This window comes from Labeo rohita, chromosome 17, assembly GCF_022985175.1.
Source record: "Labeo rohita strain BAU-BD-2019 chromosome 17, IGBB_LRoh.1.0, whole genome shotgun sequence".
In the NCBI taxonomy this organism is placed as follows: Eukaryota; Metazoa; Chordata; class Actinopteri; order Cypriniformes; family Cyprinidae; genus Labeo; species Labeo rohita.
The window spans coordinates 19,349,612-19,372,053 of NC_066885.1; the positions used below are offsets into that span (position 1 = coordinate 19,349,612).

General features: G+C 34.6%; 1 protein-coding gene across 1 annotated transcript in view; it reads right to left on the reverse strand.

Annotated features, from left to right (window-relative positions):
• Positions 1 to 22,442, reverse strand: part of ush2a (Usher syndrome 2A (autosomal recessive, mild)) — a 269,523-nt gene that overhangs the window by 126,173 nt on the left and 120,908 nt on the right. The window contains exons 34-38 of the mRNA XM_051132845.1: positions 18,901 to 19,063; positions 16,789 to 16,936; positions 13,601 to 13,752; positions 11,363 to 11,510; positions 3,859 to 4,047 (exon numbers count right to left, since the gene is read on the reverse strand). Of these exons, the coding sequence (XP_050988802.1) occupies positions 3,859 to 4,047; positions 11,363 to 11,510; positions 13,601 to 13,752; positions 16,789 to 16,936; positions 18,901 to 19,063 (800 nt within the window). The remainder of the gene's footprint in view (positions 1 to 3,858; positions 4,048 to 11,362; positions 11,511 to 13,600; positions 13,753 to 16,788; positions 16,937 to 18,900; positions 19,064 to 22,442) is intronic.

The following is a 22,442-nucleotide window of genomic DNA, read 5'->3' on the forward strand; positions in this document are numbered from 1 at the left end:
ATGCAGTTTCAATGCAGCTTCAAAAGGCTACACACAATCCCAGCCGAGGAATAAGGGACTTATCTAGTGAAAGGATTAGTCATTTTCTAATAAAAAATACAAATGTAGACTTTTTAACCACAAATGCTCATTTTGCACTAGCTTGACTTCACGCATTACATAGTCACGTTGGAAAGACCACGCGCGGAAGTACCACCCTATTGTTTATGAAGTGAACGAGCAAAGAAAGTCAAGCGTTCTTTATAAAAAAAGGTAAAACAATGATGTCAGACAATTTTGAAGTTGGAGGTAAAACCGGAGTACACAGACAACTAACATGTGAACAGCATGTGAAGTAGTAGACGTGCACTGTAAAGCTAGTGCAAGATGAGCATTTATGGTTAAAAATGACAAATCGTTTCACTAGATGAGACTCTTATTCCTTGGCTGGGAATGTAGAGCCCTTTGAAGCTGCACTGAAACTGCAATTTGGACCTTCAATCCGCTGATTCCCATTGAAGTCCAATATATGGAAAAAAAATTCTGGAATGTTTTCCTCAAAATCCTTAATTTCTTTGCGACTGAAGAAAGAAAGACATGAACATCTTGGATGACATGGGGGTCGGTAAATTGTCAGGAAATTTTAATTAAGAAATTAACTAATCCTTCAACTGGGGTATAAATATCTAAAATAGCAATAGGAAAGCTTTGAAAAATAAAATAATTTTCAAAATTAAATTCTAATCAGGTTAAAAAAAATGTTTACTGCTTACTAAATTACAGTATTCTTTAGAAGCGTTAATCAAGAAAATTTCCCTAAACAAAATTTACTTAAATGAGTGTAAAAATATAACTTTTACTTGCAAACATGCAGATAAATTTACTAGCAACTTCCTTTTTTTTTTAAATGAATCTCAAAATTTGTTTTTGCATTTTTTTTTTGTATAGAACGAAGCATTTATCACATGTTGTCCACCTGGTTATGACATACGGTAAAACAGTAGGAAGGAGAGAAACAAGAAACAGAAAATATCAAACATGTATTATAAAGATAAGAAGTAACAATTGCACTAGGGGTGTAACGGTACACGTATTCGTACCAAAAATGTTCATATTCTTCTAGGAAATTCAAACAATAAATAGCGTTTTGACTGTCTAGAGAGGCCATGATCAGCTCCCGTGGCCATGTCGGAGCCGCAATTGTGCAGTGTAAATTCTGCCATTTGTCCATTCAAATGGCAGAGCGAGTGCAAGTGAACGCAATCATTCCTTGCTCTTTACCACTAGTTTTAACGTGAAACAAACATGAATGTACATCTCATGTAATCCCTCACTCAGCGTTTCAGCCGTGGAAAGACGTCAATAAAAAGGCTTCTAAACAAAATGTCACGTAGAAAGAAATTTACCTCAGGCAAGTCATCTGTGTCCACAACTCGTTAGTTCGCTAGAGAAATCTAGAAGTCTAGAGAAGAGCATTTTGCAAAATATTACACTATATTCTCTTTATATTTTATTTTACCAGTTAGTGATATCTTAATGATTTAATGTATGTTGAAATTAATGTTATGAAACAAGTTATGACAGCCACTGTGTAACTGAATATATTTCAATAACAAATAGAAATGTTATAACTTGTAAATTAATTAAAAAACATGTTTGCATACAATTGTTTTAAGTTGAGTGTTGATTATTATATTTTTAAATATAAATAGTAATTAATTTTAAGTTTGGGCTCTGTCGTTAATTGTAACCAGTGTTGGGGGTAATGCATTACAAGTAACTAGTAAAGTAACGCATTACTTTTTAATTTACAAGAAAATATCTGAGCTACTTTTTCAAAAAAGTAATGCCAGTTACTTTTATGTTTCCTTTATGTATTTAATTCCCTTTTATTAACCAATGTCTTTGCTGCTGACCTTTGTTCATCCAATTCAACCATACTAATAAGCAAAACTTACTTTAGATTAACTAACATTTTGCTTCATTTTTCTCAGTGTTAAAGATTGTTGAACTTCCTTCTCCTACAGTTCTACTGTACAGACATGAATTTACTTTTCCTTCAGCCTTAGGCTTATTCATTTCATTTTTTGGGGTGAAAAGGCTTTTATATTTACTAAAAATCAAACTTTTTATATTAAAAACAAACTAGCAAGCCCTGTCCAGATTTAAAAAGTAACACAAAAGTAATGTAACAATTGTAAACCACTGTTTAATTAAAAAAAAGTAATGTTTCTTTTTTTTTTTTCCTGCTGTACCGAAATCATACCGAAACGTGACGTCAAAACCAAGGTACGTAATGAAACGGCATGTTTGTGTAGTGTTACACCCCTAGTTTGCACTGAATATCCACCCTCATCTGAAAAAACACTGGTCCACTGACCCCTCTTTTCCAACGATTCCTTCCCACTGAACACACAGGGGGTTGGGAAGGTAGAAATCAGTAAATTGTCTTTTTTTTTATCTCCTCCATGGTAATTTACCCTTCCCTTAAACACATATAACCCAGTGTGTGTCACATGCTTCCCAACAGCCATTCTCTGTATAAATCAGCTTAATAAGTTCCCACACCATTAAGTAAAAGGAAGGATGGACCAAGGCCTATTTAACCAATGAGTTGTTACCTTTCATTTGCCTGAGAAGGTCGTAAAAAAGAACATTCTGGAGCCATAAGAGTCATAATTAAAATCAACAACAATTTAACAGTGGGAAAGTGTGGCTCCTTAGTGTGGCAATAAACTTATAGTGGCTACTCTTGTGTGCATACGCTCTTATCTGCCATTGCCATAGACAGGAAATGGCATGTCTTTAGATCACCAGCAGCGGGCATTGTTCTCTGTCAGCCAGCAGATGTCCAATGTCTCCCCGCTGGCCCCGTACAAAGCAGCGTTACGGGGCCCAGAAGATTCAGCCTGATCAAACAGCTCGCTCTCTGCCCGCGTGGAGGCATGTGATTAAACATTAGTGCAGAGAGCCTGTAGCTCTGCGTCAGATATGACGAGCCAGGGCTGAAGTTTACAGCCTGTCTGTTAATGAAGAACATGGCTATATTATGGAAATAGACCTTTTCTAACTTGTATATGCAAAAAAAAAAATACACATTATACTTAGGAAGACAGGTTTTGGAAGGAAAAAATCAATATCAGGAGATTGCATCATTTTAGTTTGTGTACAAAATCCCAGGGAGTTACTGCATATTGATTTACAACTAACTGCGCTAATCATATTCTTGTCAGCTTTCTGGCAGATGCTGATGTTTCAGCCAGTGGAGTTTATGAGATTTCTGAGGATCATTCAGATTTCATAACCTATTCCTATTTCATATTTCATCTAATAATTATATTTTTTCACCTTTCATCGCCCCCCCAAAAAAAAAAAAAAAAAAAAAAAAAATTTTCCAGAGACATGTGCACTACCTGTCACATACTGTAGCTACGTTAAGCAACGCTTATTCAAATGACACAGGTTTATGTCTGGCCTGCAACATGGCCTGATTTTGTTTCTGCTTTATCTTCCTAAGAATTTTCTATTACTATCTATATAAAGCAAGGGCACGTTCCAATAAAATAAAATAAAATAAAACAAAATAAAACAAAATAAAACAAAATAAAATAAAATAAAATAAAATAAAATAAAATAAAATAAAATAAAATAAAATAAAATAAAATAAAATAAAAATTATCTTTCTTAAGAATTTCTAGCTGTGTTAATCTTTACTAACTAAGCAAGGGCACCTTCCACCCCAATAACATAAAAAATAAAATAAAATAAAAATTTGGGTTTGGAACAAACGGTTATTGAAATAATTAATTCTTTGCCTAGTCTGTGTACAACAAAAATATAAATGGTGCTCTATTACAGAAAGCTGTGTTTGGTACTGACCTCCTGGTGGGAGAGAGATGCTGGTGGGAGAGCTCTCCACACAACCCTGACTGTTACAGGCCTTCACCAGCACAGTGTAATTAGAATACGGCAGCAGTCCTCCTATGGACACCCACTGGCCCTCTTTACCGGTGCTGAGCAGCTCTCTCGCCTCTGTGTCCGACGTTTCGAAACTGCTGAAGTTCTGACCTGAAACACACAGAGACGCAATTTAACATCCATATAAAGCCCCATCAAAGGATCAGAGCCACGCTGACCTGCGGACATCTTTGGGAACTTGGATGATGATCACTTTGCCGATAAGCTCCTAAATACAGATCCAATTTTCTTGAATCATCGACAGCGAGGTGGCCATTTAGTTCACAGATCAAACTTATCCTAGAAATGAAAGGAATGTTGTTTTCTTTAAAAAACACCTTTTAAACACATTGACCCTTTTTAGACTAAGACGACGCTGGGCACTGTTGCGCTGTGTGTGTGTGAACTGCAGTGCCCTGCTGACACAGGGAAGCCCAGGCTTTGGCTGTCTGGGTCTTAATCCAGAAATGGGGATTGATTGCTCTGCCAGCCCAGACATTGATTCAACACACAGGATGCCGGATCCACAGAAAAATAACACACAGTGGCAAAAATAGAAATACAATTTTATAAATAATGGCTGAAAAAAAATTGTGAGTAAGCATATTGCCAATCTGGTAAAAGCCTTATAAAGAGCTGTATTAAAAATAGGAAACAAAGAAAATCCATTAAAAATAACCTAGATGCTCACATACTCAGCTGTAATAAGCATTATTGAAATAAAATTTCCCCAAGTGAAATGCGTTTGCATCACAAATTAACAACCCTTCCTACTTAAAGGGATAGTTCATCCAAAAATGAAAACCCAAACTCATAAGACCTTCATTCATTTTCAGAAGACTGACACTGAAAAGATGAAATTGTTAAATAAAGATGTTTTTTTTTGCATTCAAAAAGTATTCTCGTAGCTTCATAACATTACGGTTGAAGCACTGATGTTACATGGACTATTTTATCGATGTCATTACTACCTTTCTTGAACGTGGTAGTTGTGGGAAGTTTGGGAAAACTGTTTGAAAACAGTCATTTTTGTTGTTTTATTTTTCTGTTTGGTAACACAAATAGCACTGGAATTACACACTTCACCTTTTAAGTCGGTTTTCTCTTAAAGGAGAAGTCCACTTCCAACGCAAAGATTCACATATAATGTACTTACCCCCTTGTCATCCAAGATGTTCATGTCTTTCTTTCTTCAGCTGTAAAGAAATTATGTTTTTTGAGGGAAACATTTCAGCATTTTTCTCCATATAATGGACTGATATGGTGCCCCGATTTTGAACTTCCAAAATGCAGTTTAAATGTGGCTTCAAATGATCCCAAATGTGGTTGTAAATGATCCCAGCCGAGAAAGAAGGGTCTTATCTAGCGTAACGATCGGTTATTTTCAAAAAAATAATACAATTTATATACTTTTTAATGTCAAATGCTCGTCTTGTCTTACTCTGCCTGGACTGTTTTGTTCCGGTTCATGACATTTAGGGTATGTCGAAAAACTCTCATCTCATGTTCTCCCTCAAAATCGTCCTATATCTCTGTTTTACCTTTTTTGTTAAGGGTGTTTGATCTTCTTTGCATGTTCACTTTGCAAATACTGGGTCGGTACTTCTGCAGTGATGTAGGATGATTTTGAAATGATTTTTGAAGTTGAGGGAGAAAATACGATTGGTGTTTTTCGACATACCCTAACTGTCTTGAGCCAGAATACACAAAGTTCAGGGAGAGCAAGGCAAGATGAGCATTTGAGATTAAAAAGTATTTAAATTGTATTTTTCAAATGAAAATAACCGATTGTTTCGCTAGATAAGACCCTTCTTCCTCGGCTGGGATCATTTACAACCGCACTTGGGATCGTTTGAATTGGAATTTAAACTGCATTTTGGAAGTCCAAAATCGGGGCACCATAGCAGTGCATTATACGTATTCAATGGTGCTTGAAGGTTAAAAATGCAGTTTCAGTGCAGCCTCAAAGGGCTCTACACGATCCCAGCAGAGGAATAAGGGTCTTATCTAGCGAAGCGATCGGTTATTTTCTAAAAAAATTTACAATTTATATACTTTTTTTTACGGTATGTCGAAAAACTCCCATCTAATTTTCTCTTCCAACTTCAAAATCATCCTACATCGCTGCAGAAGTACCAAACCAAGTTTTGACAAAGTGAACGTGCAAGGAGATCGTGGAGGAGAAAATGAAATGGGAGTTTCTCAACATACCCTAAGTGTCCTGAACCGGAGTGCACAGAGTACAAATGCGCATCGCAGAGCTAGACAAGGTGAGTATTTGTGGTTAAAAAATGTGTATAAATATTAATTGTTGAAAAGAAAATGACTGATTGTTTCACTAAAAAAGACCTAATTCCTTGGTTGGGTTCATTTAGAGCCATTTGAAGCTGCAGTGAAATTGCAATTTGGACCTTGAACCTGTTGGCCACCATTGAAGTCACTATATGGAGAAAAAATGAATATTTTCCTCAGAAAAATGTATTTTTTTGTGACTGAAGAAAGAGAGACATGAATATCTTGGATGACACAGGGGTGAGTAAATTATCTGGAAATTTTTATTCTGAAAGTAGTCCTTTAACAACAGTACATGCTAAAGATAAGGCACCATAACTTCAACTTGCAGCACATTACCATTACAGAAACTCAAACAGATCTCTCAAGACTCCCACTCATTGGCTGTAAAGCTTTCAGTCAGACCCATGCATGTGTGCACATTAACCAAGAGGTCAAGAGCCAAGCCTCCAAGTCCCCAGCCACCACCACTTACTGTAATGCAATCGACCGCAGGATATACGGCCCTGCTTGCAAATTAAAAGAGAATTAATTCCCCCAAGTTCTCACCTCTCCTCTGGACCAGATAGACTTCTACCTTCACGGGAAGGGGAAGACGTGTGCGCAGGCTGAGTCAATAACCTCCACCCTTTCCCCATCTAAAGGGCTTGAAATGCAGCATCATAAAGAAATCAATAGGCATGAAGTGCCCCAATGACTGGAAGCCTCCAAATGTATCTCTCCTCCAAGTCTTTAACCGACGTTTTACATTACAGTGCAAGCGGAAGAAGAAAAAAAAAAGTCATAACTTACCTATTTAAGCAAAAATAAACATGCTTAATGAATATATCTGAGCTCCATGCCCTCAAAGAATCATTCTCTGTCATCTACGACTAGCTCAGCCTTTTTTTTAGTCAAATCTTATAATTGCTTCCAATTTACCTATTTCGCTTTTGGCGGTTTATAAAATGAACTGCCGCAACAGCAACCGTCTCATTTTTTAAGGGCAAGAGTTTTCCCCCCTCTTTCAGCTGGGAGTAAGAAATATGCAGCCAACACACACTTTATTTCCACGAAGAGATAAATGGAAGGGTTTGGAGACTAAAGAATATATAACGGTTAAAAAGTCACTTTTTCCCTGAAGCTCTACATAAATCACAGGAGTAGTCAATATTTAATAATGCTAGCCTCGGTCCACAGTCCCTTGATCACCCCTGTCATGTGTAATAGCCCCCGCTCCGATTTTTTTGACATAAAAGCTTGGCTTTACTGCAATACTAACATGTAGAGGGGTCATTACTGATCGACATTTCCCTTAATCTGTGATAGCCAGCCACCCGCCGATAAATTCTCCAGCAATCCACTGGGAGAAATCGCTTAAACTTCTTCTCTCCTGGCACAAAAGACAGAGAGCGAGAGAGAGCGAGATGCCTGTGGATCTGACCCTGCTAGCCTGGTGCGAACAAACCCTCCCTCTCGAAACAACACACTCCACAATAATACAAAAATAAACAGTGCTGAACCCTCTGGAGCCAATGATATAATCAAAGAAGCCTAGAAAAAGCATAAAAACACTACTTCACACTCAACGTAAGCTATCATCTCTATCAGAGGTAGCGTTGTGAAAACAGCAACAACAAATACGCCGAATACGACGCGTGGCACGGCAAAGGGAAAACAGGAGTTTGGTTGGAAGAGTCCACTGGCGGTGATCTCGCTCTCTCAAATCAATCCCCCTGCACATCATAATCTTGCTCTCTCTGCTCAGAAGAATACTTCAAAGCTCTTGCTCTATGAGAGGGGGGACGTGGCTGCCTTTGTGAGAGGTCACTTCCATCTGCTTGTACTAGGAGATTACAATCTTGAGTCCGTAAGCTGCTCGTCCTGCTTGTCAGATAGCTACTTTTAAGTCTGGCTGGGCTGCACACTACCTCAGATTGGCCTGCAAGCTGAGAGGATCCATAGCAAACCGCTGGTATATTAAGTTACAGATTCAGCAGTATAGACCTCAATGATACAATGAAAGAAAACAACGGGTGAACGGCAACGGTTACTTATTCATACGAGCAGCAGAAGTAGACTGTAAGGCCTGTATAATACACAGTTTCCTCAAAAAGTATGTTCCATTAGCCAAACAAGTTCATTACATTTGTTATTTTGTTCTCAGAGTTTCATTAAAGGTGACATACAGTGATGGGAATAACTTACTTTTTATAAAAGTAAACATTTCAAGCTATCTATACGTATATTTCTCATGTCTGTAAGGTAGGTATTCGCTGAGATTTAGGTTTTTTATTTACGTGTCTGTGAAGAGAGGTGACGGAGACCGAGACGGCAGAGAGCACACCCTGTTTATTTTCTTTATTTTACAAAAGTACATTGTTTTGTTGTTATACACAAATAAAAGTAGACCCTTTGCAGTTTCAAACGATACCTTATTCTTATCTGTACGATCAAAAATGACGAACTGTTTTTAGTTCTTTTCGTGGTCATCAAAAAAAACGAGACAGACCGCACAGGTGCAGGCTTCGACCCCAGAGAGTTGTTGCCGCGGGATGTTTTTCATGTCTGCGGGTTGAAGCGACCCTAATAACATGATATTTAGCCCCTGAAAGGTGTCTCTCACATTGTCCCACAGCAACATTAAAAGAGTGTAGATTAGTGTACAATGTTTTATTCATTTAACATATGTATTACTGGGGACATCCAAGTTATGATATATTTGAACTTTTTTTTTTAAGTAACACAATAGTTACTTTCCCTGGTAATTCATTACTTGTATAATGATGTAAATTAAGTAAGTTACTAACTCAGTTACTATTTGTGAGAAGTAACTAGTAACTATAACTAATTACTTTTTGTAAAGGAGAAGTCCACTTCCTAAACAAAGATTTACATATAATGTACTCATCCCATTGTCATCCAAGATGTTCATGTCTTTCTTTCTTCAGTCGTAAAGAAATTATGTTTTTTGAGGAAAACATTTCAGCATTCATCTTCAGGGACTGATGCCCTGGTTTTGAACTTCCAAAATGCAGTTTAAATGTGGCTTCAAAACAAGCCTTTTTATGCAAGCATTTGAGAAAATGAGTGCGTCAGATTTTGTTCCCCCCAATGATGTAGAAAGGGAATCTAATTATAAAATTACCGCCCCTTATTCTGCACATTTCCACCCACAGCGCTGTCATTTTGTTTTTTGGAAGCGACAACGGTGTACCAGTTCTAACGCCATGGCAAAAGTTCGAGCAAAGCATGCTAAGTGTTCTGTCAATGGCTGCACAGATGAGCTCAGAACACTATTTAAAGTCTCAGCCTCAGAGCAGACAAGAGAGCAGTGGATTTATTGATTTATTTACTGTATATTACACTGCTGCCACACAGATATAATTTAAACATGTGATTTATTTCCCAGCTGTTTACCTTCACATAAATAACGGACTGTTTTTCTAACTCCTGTGTGTTTTGAACACGAAATTGTGTGTATTTGACAGTTTAAGCACAATAAGACATGAAAGACAAGTTAGTTTAGGACTCACATGCAGTGTGAGCCACTTTCTGTGCGCGTGCTTTATCATCGAAGACTGATACGGAAGAGAACAAACTGTTGAATAAAGTCGTTATTCTTGCTTTCTTTGTTTACAAAAAGTATTATCATGAACCACTGATGTCCTTACTACCTTTCTGGGCCTTGAACATGTCAGTTGCGTTGCTGTCTATGCAGGGCCAGAAAGCTGTCAGATTTTATCAAAAATATCTTAATTCGTGTTCTGAAGACGAACGAAGGTCTTACAGATCTGGAACAACACAAGGGTGAGTAATTAATGACAGTATTTTCATTTTTGGGTGAACTATCCCTTTAAAAGTTACATATTCAGCAGTATATAAGTCAATGACACAAAGAGAAAAAAAGACAGCTAAATGGCAAACCTCTGACAAATTTGATTCTTATTTATCCGTACTAACAGCAGAAGTGTATACACAGTAAGGCCTGCGTCCATCAAAGCAGCCGGGTGATTGCTTTGTAAGCGATCTCCCGCAAATATTAACGATCAGGTGAGCTCAGCTTAATTAGACGCTGACAGGGTAATATGGCGGTCTGTGAATCAACCTATTTTTTTCACAAACAAGCACATTATAGGTTATAATTTGCTGATCGTGGACGATTATGCGGTATAAAAATGTCAATGTATTCATTTAGGTAGCCACACATACTGTAACACGCACACACGGGTCTGTTGGCAGGATTAAATGTGTAGAATCTGTAAGCTGTACAGATGAACTCTTGATTAATGGAGAGAGACAATCTATTCTATTGGCCTGGCAGACAAAAAGAAGTGCTGACACATAGAGGTGCAGGTCAGTCTTTTCATCTGAGACTGGCTGGACTTTGACCAGGAATACACACAGTTTTGGATGCCTACCAGCAGGATATGTGAAAGAAAGAATGGGGGACACAGGGTTCAGCATTACGCTCAATTCATTCACATACTGACAGTATATGAATGCAAATTGAATCTTAAAAACAGATCAAATCAGCCCTATGGAGCAATAAAGAAAAAAGGTTAAGTTGTATGCATGTTCAGTATGTACTGTACAATGCGACTGCACACTTGTGTTTGACAAGCATTTCCGTACCTCTACAGAACCTAACTGATTCATGAGCTTGACAGATTCACGTAGAGAACGTGTGTTTGCACCCCTCACCCTCTCATTACGCCAAGCGTTTATACTCTAACCAGCATAAGGGAAGCTCCAGCGGAGATCAGGGCGGCAAGCGGTGGGAGATTCCTTTTGAGCGTGCCATTACGCTTTTTAATAAACCTGTCCGCTCTCATCCAGTGAAGAACGAGAGGAGAAGAGCGCACGATGAGCACTGGTGTCCTCCCGCAGCCCTTACGGCCTGCGATAGCACCCGCCAGCCAGCCTGAGCAAAATGGAGGCCGACAACAATTCATTTAAGCCCATTACCGCGCAGGCAGGGCGTGCTAAGGTTCGCTGACCTTTCAGCATTTTTGTTTGTAAACAAACAAAGGGAAAACAGTAGAAGTCAATACAAGGAGCAGAGGCAGCATGCAGGGAGGCAGTGTTGTGTTTACTCGGAGGAACTGAGTGGGGGATGTGGAGGTGTGAGGGGGAGCAGTTAAGTTTGATTTACCTGGCCCGGTGAAGAGGACTGTGTAGGTCAGGTTGCCGTTGGGTTTAGCTGGGGCCTCCCACTTAGCTCGCACTGAATGTGGAGTCTCGCTGAGGACGTACAGGGTCACATGACCAACGGGAGGCATCTCTAAAGTCCTGCCTTCCACCTGGCAAAAGAAAGAAAGATTAAAAAACTGAGGCTGCTTAAAACTAGGACTAAGCATTCAGTTTTACTTAAAGTCGACATGAAATCTAAAGGATTCAAGGATTTTTTAAAAGTATTTCTATTGTCATTCCTGGTTAAAATCACTCATTCACAAAAAACACACATGCGATACAGAGTCATATGCACACACACACACACACGCACGCACACACATACACACATACATATAAACACTAGAACCTGAAAAAAAGCAGCATAACAATACAAAGCAACAATTTTAGTATTTTATTATATATTTGTACTATATTTAGTATTATATTTATGAAATGTGTAATTAAAAAAAGTGACCCTATTTACTTTCTATTCATCAGTGCAAGTTAGTCAAAAAATAGTCTGTAATAATTTAATCTCTGTAAGAAATAATTTTGCTTTTATACTGACATTACAAAAGCCAAAAGCAAGCAAAACTAAACAAAATTACATAAAAAACACAAAACAAAATTTTAAAAAAGCAGAACAAAAAAACAAAATAAAATAAAACAAAAACAAAGAACAGAACAGAAAAAAACTTAAAACAAAACAAAAACAGAGCAGAACAAAAAACTAAATAAAAACAGAACAGAACAAAGCAAAAAAACTAAAACAAAGAACTGAATCAGAACAGAACAGAAAAAACAAGACAAAAGAAAAAAGAACAAAGTAAAACAGAACAAAACAAACTAAACAAAACAAAAAAAGCAAAGCAAAACAAAACAAAAACAGAGCAGAACAAAAAACTAAACAAAAAACAGAACAAAAAAACATAAAACAAAATAAACAAAACAAAACAGAAAAAAACAAGACAAAAGAAAACAGAACAATGTAAAATAAAACACAAAACAAAAAACAAAGCAAAACACAACAAAAAGCAAAACAAAAAAGCATAACACAAAATAAAAAACAGCAGAACAAAACAAAAACAAAACCAAACAGGAAAAAAACATAAAACAAAACAAAAACAGAGCAGAACAAAAAAATAAAATAAAATAAATAAACAAAAACAGAACAGAACAAAAAACAGAACAGAATAAAACAAAAAACAATACGAAAACACAAAAGAAAAAGCGGAACAAGAAGAAAAACATAACAGACTGAACAAAACAAACAAAACAAAATAAAAACAGAGCAGAACAAAAAACAAAACAAAATAAAACAAAAGCAGAGCAGAACACAGAGCATAACAAAACAAAACAAAACACTAGCAAAACGGGTTTTGTTAAATATTGCAATTTACTTAAAAAATGCATTGCTGTAGTCAAATAAACAGTTTGGGGTCACTAACATTTTTGTTGCTATTGTTTTAAATAGATTAATACTTTTATTCAGTAAAGAGTCATTAAATTGATCAAATGTGACAATAAAAGACTTTCACGTTGTTACAAAAATCTTAAATTCTTTTTAATTTAACTTTTAATTTATCAAAGAATTCTGAAAAAAAAGACAGAAAAGGGTTATTTTAAATTGTAATTTTTTACTGTTGTCATCACATAATACTGTTTTACTGTACATCTGATCAACTAAAAGCAGCCTTAATGAGAAAAAGAGATATTTAAAAAAAAAACCTTGACCCATAACTATTAAATGGTAGCGTAGGTTGAAATTCAATTCACACTGTCTGAACTGAAATGTTATATTAAACACACTTAAAATCCACACTTTGAAACAGTGTGAAGAGCCATTATTTGAATTTAAACAAAAACACAGGAATTAAAAATAAATAAATAAAAATGAACAGCCTGCACCATCTGTCCACTAAATGATCGGATACTTCGTAGCCCGACACCACAGCTACTCAACCTCTCGCTGCTTGCTCCAACTTTTGCTGTGTCTGCAGAACTGGCCATTTGACTAAATATTGCACACATATTGGAAAAATGCCCAAATATGGCCCATCAAAGCAGTAACCAGCCCAGAGTGGCATTTATACCAAATGTCAAGCGTGAGCAGAAGGTGCTTTATTGAACAGAGTGAATCGATCACCTTTATGATGTTGAGCTGCCATCTGACACGCAGAGGAGGCATTAACATAATGTAAATGTGGTGGACTCTCACCAGGGGCCCCAGAGCGCAGCCCTGAGCCGTGCAAGCCTGCACGCGGAAGCTGTGGAGGCTCCATGGGGACAGATCGCTGACCTCGAAGCCCATAAGGGACGAATTCTGCACCAGCGTGCCATCCATCCAAAGACCATAGCTGCTAATCACACCTGTGTGGAAGAAATTAATACACGTTTAGCATATTGACGATAGCTGTGTGATAGCGTACGTGGGAATATACGCTTGACATGACCAATAATGCTTTGTTCGTCCCTACAAAATGATTGTTGACTACAGACAATATTTCAAACAGACATTCTCTTAAAGAACCCAAACACCAATTAAAAGAATAAAAAGAAGCTGAAAATCAGAAAAACATGCAACATTCACTGTACTTCTGCTATGGAGCCTAAAATTGCCCCTCCATCACGAACCCTTATTCCAAGACACGTTTTTATACCCAAACATTGTTTGCTCCACTGATTTCCTCACATGCCCTGATGTAAACTGGCCATTTTGTTTAAAGCCCTCTGTTAAAGCCGACCATTAGGGAAAGAGTGCTGTAAAACATGTAAACACAGCCGTATACTGCTCCTGCTCTCTTTATTGCTGCTCACGGGACACACCCCTCAAGATGGACCGGTCAGTTAAAAGGTTCAAGAAGGACAACTCAGCCTGGCCCAATGCACAGCCAAATAATATAAACAATTACACTGAGATTCAACTAAATAACCTTAAAAATGCACAAATATTACATATAGGAAATAAATACTTAATATTTGTGCATTTTTATTGTGTTTTTTTTATTATTTAATTTAGGGTTCTATAATAATACACTGAGTAGGTCTTGAGATGGAAAACGCATTAAATAATAAAAGCTATGTATTTTCCATAACCATTAAAAACTGGAGGTTTCATTAATACTTCGGATTATGTAATTAACTCAGTTAACTTATTCATGCACTCATTAATTCTGATTTTTTAAAAATAAGATGTCATTAAAATGTTTATTTTAACATTTAACATTTAGACCAGAACAAGTTTTTATTTTAAAGAATTCTTTCTTTCTTTCTTTCTTTTTTTTTGAAAATGTGGAAAACTTTGGACATTCCTCAAAATATATAATGTAAAAAAAGTGTTTAAATAAATAGATAGATAATAATATAATAAATAAGTAAATAAATAATACAATAATAATAAATTAATACAAATAAATAAATAATACTACATATTGACAACTTAGCCTGGCCCAATGCACAGTGATATAACAGTCAGCTTTAACTAACCCTAAAAATGCACAAATAATAGGTATTTATTTCATATATTATATTACATAATATTATAATACATATTTTAATTGTGTCTTTATTTATAATTTGATTTTCACCAGTTGTATAATAATACAATTAGTAGGTATTAACACAGAAAATACAGTAATAAAAAAGCTAGCCTATGTATTTTCAATAATCACTGCAAAAAGGAGATTTTATTAGTACTATTTAGATAATATAATTAATTTAGTAATTCATTCATGCACATTAATTCTGTGTTTTTAAAATTAAAACAACATTAAAATGTTTGTTTTAAGATTTAGCATTTAGACAAGATCAAGTTTTTATTTTAAACAATTCTTTATTTATTTATTTATTTATTTTATTTATTTATTTTTTCTTTATTTTAAATTCTGGAAAACTTTGAACATTCCTTAAAATATACATTGTAAAATAAATGATATTAATAAACAAAAATTAATTTAACAATTACACTAGCCTTAAACATTTTAGTTTTTATTTTAAAGAATTCTTTCTTTTTTATTCAGTTTTTTTAAAATGTGGAAAACTTTGAACATTCCTCAAAATATACAATGTAAAATATATTAATGTAAATAAACAATAAAATAATAATAAATTAATTAATAAAAACAAATACATTTCACTACATGATCTGTAGTGTTCAATCAATTGTGCCTCACTTAATATAACATATATATATATATATATATATATAAAAAGTAATATTTATATAATTTATATAATATTTATTAAATGTACTTACAAGAACATTTATCATTCATTGCACAATTTATTTGGAATCAGCTGGACTTAAAATCACAGATTATATTTGCACACGATTAATAAAATGTAATATATATATATATATATATGCAGTCAAACCAAAATTTATTCAACATTTCTCACATTATCACTATTGATTCACTATAGTTTAGAAAATTATAATAAAATTTGGCAAGAACTCAAGAGTTAAATTGTGAATTGTGACAGGAAAAATTCATCTTGATAATGTCAGATAACTATGTAATGTAATGGATTACAACATCCTAACAACTGTTAGTTCGATCATATTTACACAACTATCAATATTGTTGACCAGTTACCAAGCAATGCTTAATTATGTTCAGTCTATGGTATAATAAGGTCGAAATAAGCAAAACATGGTCAGGTCAAAGTGTTTGAATATTTTTTGCTCCCAAATTTTTACAATTTTTACTGAGAATTTTTGGGTTTACTTTATTTTGCTATCCTGTGTCTGAATAATTTTTGGTTTGACTGTATATATATATATATATATATACACATATATATGAATAAAAGAGAGATATATAACAGAGATTTATTTCTCTAAATGACCCTTGATGAATAATCAAAAAAAGTAAATAATTTACTTAATATTTTCTTAATATTAGTACCATGTAAAATAATTTTTTCCTTTATATAAAACAACATAATTTATATAAATACTTACTTAATACTTATAAATACAATCAATGTTAACTGCATTAAAATTAACGTTCACCAAAGTACAAAAGGTAAAGGATTGAACTCCAGAAGCACTTCTCCTAATCTGCATGTGCTCTCGAACGCAGGGGCCGCAGTGGTGTCCCCCATCCGTCGCACTCAGGCTGAGTGAATGAACCTGCTGCTGCGCCCCTGACAGCCGCTGCTAAAGCTGCAGTTCACAGCATCAGTCAAAAGGGAGCACTTTTCATCCACTTTAAACGCAGCACCCTCCTTTTCTCTGTCTCGCTCTCTCACGCGCTCCCAGTCGCACCGCCACACAAAGCGCTCCTCTTTTCCTGTCCCCTTCTCGATGTGCTAACCCATCATTAAACATGAAGCACCCTTAACTAAACGGCCATTTGGAATATGAATTCACCTTTGCCGGGCACTAGTTTTAACCCCACTAACCGTTGGGCTTGCGCGGGGGGGTCCAGGACACATTGAGGGAATGTGGGGAGAGTGACAGGATGTTGGGGGCAGGCACTTCTTCCGGTGAACTCTCCTCGGTGTGGGCGACGCTGGGGTCACTGAGGGTGCATCCACCTCCCGTGCAAGCCTGCAGGTCAAAAGACAAACTTTAAGTGGCATCATCAGTCATACATAAAACATAAACATGCATTAAAAAGATTTAAAATGAAAAAAGCTCCGCAATATGCTCTTCCTTGTGTGTTTTTTGGTCAATTAGATGATGAATTAGAAGATTGTAGTACTCTCAGCTCCATTTAGCACATTTTATCAAGGGAATTCTGAGATATTCCCATAAAATCAGCACTAAAAATGTGGAAAAAGTCACATTCAGATTCATTATGTATTGTGTATGTCTTGCTCATTATGTATTAGTACTAAATACTACATAAATACATAATCAAAATTAATTTTTATATTGTCTAATAATTTAAATGATTATGTTTACAAAGTTTGTTTATTTTAAATTTGTTTTTATTCCTCTCAATTTTAATTCATTTTTATTTCTTCTTTAAGATGTACTATTAAAGGTGCTATAAAACTAAAAAAGTTTATTATTATTAATTTTATTATTATTATTAAAGTTGATCAGCACACTATGCTGTCTGATCCAAAACAGTGTAAATAATATAAGCAACAGACAGTAAGAAAGTTTAAAGTCTGTATGCTGATTTTAACACGTTTTAACATTCAAATCAAATACATTTTATAATGCTTTTAGCAATTTTTCCAAAAATAAGCACAGAAAAAAATGAAGAAAAAAAAAAAGCTAGCAGATTTCATCTTGGTTTGCTAACTGTCATATATATATATATATATATATATATATATATGTAATATTTTTTTGTATTCAATAAAATTAATGAATTAATTAATTTTAATTAAAAGAGTTACTTTGGTGTATAAATAATACATGAATAACTTAAAAAAAAGTTAAACAATTATTTAATATTAATATAATGTAAAATAAGTGTTTTCTATGTGAATATATTTTAAAATGTAATTTATTCCTGTGATGCAAAGCTGAATTTTCAGCATCATTACTCCAGTGTAACATGATCCTTCCGAAATTATTCTAATATCCTGATTTATTAACAAACAGTTGTGCTGCTTAATATTTGTTAGTACCTTTTATTTTCAGGATTCTTTAATACATAAAAGTTAAAAAGAACAGCATTTATTTAAAATAGAAATCTTTTGTAACAATATAAACTACAATTTAAAAGTTTGTGGGCAGCAATTTTTTTTTTTTAATTAAAATAATACATTTTAATTATTTTAAATTTTAAATTAAAAACAATTAATACTTTTATTCACCAACGATGTATTAAATAGATGAAATGGTCTTTTAAAAAATAATCTTTTTTAACTTTTTATTGATCAAAGAATCGCAGCTTCCAAAAAATCTTTTTTATAATACTGTTCCCACAACGTTTTCCAGCACTGATACTAAAAGTAATAAATCAGCATATCAGAATGATTTCTGAAGGATCATGTGACACTGAAGACTGGAGAAATGGCTGCTGAAAATTCTGATTTGCATCACAGAAATAAATTATATATTTAAAATATTTTAATATAGAAAACCATTATTTTAAAATGTAATAATATTTTACAATATTACAGTTTTTTCTGCAGTTTTGATCAAGTAAATGCAGCCTTGATGAGCATAAATGAATTCCTTAAAATGCATTAAAAATTGTACTGATCCCAAACTTTTGAACAACAGTGTATACACTGTATATGATTTTCAAAATGATATTTATATAAAAGTTAATTAATATGAGTTAAAACCAAAACTAAATTAATAAAAAGGAAATACAAAATTAAAATGAAAGTCTTTGTAAGATCTAAATCAGTGTGAGTAATGAAGGTTTAAAGTTTGTGTGCTAATGTGACACACAATTTTCATTTTTCACAATATTCAAAATGACTATTTAAAGCCTCGTTCTAATAAACTTACTAAGGACAAAACTAACTGAAAGTCACAATGACATGATATTCTGCTTTACTCATGTAGGTGTGTGTATTGTGAAACAATGACCAGGAACGCACTGCTATCTGAAACAGGTAGGTTGATCCAGGGACGAGGTTCCGCACTGTATAATCCTCAAAAAGCTCTGAGCTGTTATAGACGACGGCCGGCTCCTCTCCTAAGGCAGTCTGGTACAGCGTGTAGAACTCCAGCAGGCCGTTCACCTCCATTGGAGCAGCCCACCTGAAGAACACCAGAGACAAAACACTGAGTCTGCTATCCTGTCACAAGACCCCTGTGCCTCCCCTGTGAGCCCAGCAGCAGCTGCAGTCGCAGGTAAACCAGTGGACCACCCAGAACCCGGACAGAGTCTAATAAGCCTGATCATGATAACTCTGTCCGAGGATGTGCAGACAGAAATAGGAAAGCCTGGTGGGTGAGCGTTTCACTCTCTAGCTTGACTTTCTAACAGCTAAATTTAGAACAGAGGACACTGCTATCTACTGAGGGATCTGAAAGACAGAATCGCACAGGACGACTGAGAGGAGAAAAGAAAAACTTAAAGAGAAAGAGTTCTTCATCTTTGTGTGTGTTGTTGTTCATTGTTTTTTATTTTTTATTTTCATGTATTGTTTTAAATACATTTCTTGTTTGATGATTATTAAAGTACAATTTTGTAAAAATTCTTATGACTGATTTACTGTCTGACATTACTAACCCTGTAAAAGGTCATGAAAGTGTTCTATAGCTCTACTGATATTCTACAATAATTATGACCTTATGATTTCCACGATGCGGTAAACGCAGGTGGAATCGCGGAATCCAGTCATAAAACCGGAATTTACTGTATAACGTGGGATGTCGTGGAATTTGCCCGGTTTTAGATGAATGAATCAAATGTAGGTCAGTACACTTACATCAAAACACGATATGGACTAGTGTCTGTGAATATTAAGCGGCAAAAAGACCATTTAAATATGAATCCTGCATGTTCTGCGTCTTTGAATGAATGAAGCAGTCAGACCCACGATTTTGTTTACTGAAGCACGAGTGACATTCGCCATGTTTTCCACCTCTGCCGCCTCAATTATATGAACACATAAACATTATCACTAGAATTGCTCTGAGAGTCACTTCATAAGAGTCAACTGCTCAGAGAGTCAATTACTACCAGTTCTTTTGAGAAAAACCTACCATCATATACACTAACAGAAACCAGAGCAACCCGTCAACATAAAAGTTCGGTAAAACTTGAAATTATGACTAAAATATAATGATAGTACTATTACTAATAATAAAATTACTATTACAACATTATTTTTAAAGAAATATTAAGCAGAACAATTATTTATTAGAATTTATTTACCATATATATGTAAATACAAAAGTGTTTCAGGAAAAAAAAATAAAATAATAATAATAATAATTATTATTATTATTCATAAAATAAATTATTTAGAGATGCTTATTATTATTAAAATTTAAAGAAACCATTAAATGGAATCCAGAAAATTAACGGAAAAGAGAATAAATAAATAAAACAATTTGAAGAAAAAAAAAATATTTCATAGGGCTTTAAAATGTATTTTTATTAAACTATTAATAAATTGCTGTTTAATTCTGCAAGTTTCATGATTTCAATTAAATAGGCTTTTTTATTAATAGTTTTAATTTAACCATTAAAACAGAGTCTAGAAATATTTAAATAAATAAATAAATACATTTCATAGGGCCCTAAAAAATTATCTACTTTTCAGTTAGCAGTGGTTGACATTTTAAGACTGTGCTCTATTGACACTCTTAACTAAACAGTGATTTTTTTTTTTGTGGATGAGTTCACTTCTAGAGAAGATAATGTCTTTGTGAGAATTTAGTAGGATGGCAACAACCTATAGACACTTTCAAATTTTTAAATAACACACTGTCAACAAAATCTAAACAAACAAACAGAGTAAAAAAAAAGACAATATACTAGCATTTTATTCAGTATTATTGTTTGTAGCAATAGCCAAAAACACATTGTATGGGCCAAAATGTTCAATTTTTCTTTTATGCCAAAAATCATTAGGATATTAAGTGAAGATCATGTTCCACGAAGATATTTTGTAAATTTCCTATCGTAAATGTACTATTTTTTGAATAGTAATATGCATTGCTAAGAACTTCATTTGGACAACTGTAAAGGCGATTTTCTCAATATTTAGAATTTTTTTTTTTTTTTAACTATTTCAAATAGTTGCATCTCAACTAAATATTGTCCTAGCCTAACAAACCATACATCAAAGCTTATTTATTCATCTTGAATAAAACTTAAAAAAAAAAAAAAAAAATGTTATGTGGTCCAGGGTCACATATATATTTCACACTAATTCATATATAAACAGAAATCAGAAACACAAGACAAGAACAGACTCAAGAAAAGAAAAAGACAAATAAGACAAAATACATTTGTTACCTGATTTGTATTGTTTTTTTAGTAAAATACCCATATTAACACAGTAAAAGTGTTTAAGATTATTTTTATAGTGCCCATATTGTAAAACAACCCTTATATCCCAGTCAAAATTGAATGCCACATCTGTCTAAATCCTCAAACAAAGAGTTAAATGTCAAGAGGAGACAATGTCCCTGTTGAAAGTAATAGTATCAAGACTGAGACATGAGCTTAAGTCATCTTTGTTGTTTTAAGAGGGAAATAGGACAGTAACCTCCTGTGTGATGAGAATAATCATCAAGCACAAGCACACGTCTAAAGCACAATGAGTTTGACCTGATGTTTCTCCGACCCTCTTTGTTTCCTTAATTTAGTACAAAGCTCACAAGGGCCTCCCGGTCCACACGGAGCAAACACACCCGCAGGTGACCTTATTCATTATTGTGATTAATTTAGTTTAGGCATAAATTAAATTGCATTTTAAATGGCAAACGACAACGGCCATTAAGACGTTTCATTGCATAATTGATAAGCAGTCGGTTATAGCATTACTAATATGGCATTTTAATCAATTATAATACACTTGAACAAAGCAAACATTATTTTTTGCAAAACTGTTCGTAAAAATTCAAAAATCACACATTAGCATCTAATGTCCGTGTATTTTTTTTTTTTTCTGAAAAAGATATCAAAAATTAAATAAGATGTTAATGTCATACTAAGAGCGTTATTCTCATTTCCTCAAGATGCCGTATACTTTCACGCAGCTTGTTTCTGCTGATATTCTGTTTGTGCATATCCTGCAGTCCGGGGTCTCGCAACCTTTCTCACAGGCAAATCGCAACACAACAAAAGAGTATTGAACACATATGATCCTTCACCCTCTCCTATTACGATTCTGCTAACAAGGCAATACCTTTCAAAGGCACTGTATCCACAATTAGACCCTGAGAGAAAAAAAGAGAGAGGGAGAGAGATATCATCTGTAATGTCAAATTACAATGCTGCCTTTCTCTCTCTCTCTCTCTTCCCCCAACCTCTCTCCTTCTCCCTCTCTCGCTCTCATTCTCCCTCTATCATCATTGCAGCTTCTCGTCCTATTCAAATTGAAATATCCAATGGAAATAAAGCAATAACCATTTCCCCCTCTTGGCGGATGAAGACAATAAATAAGGTGAGTTTCCCTCT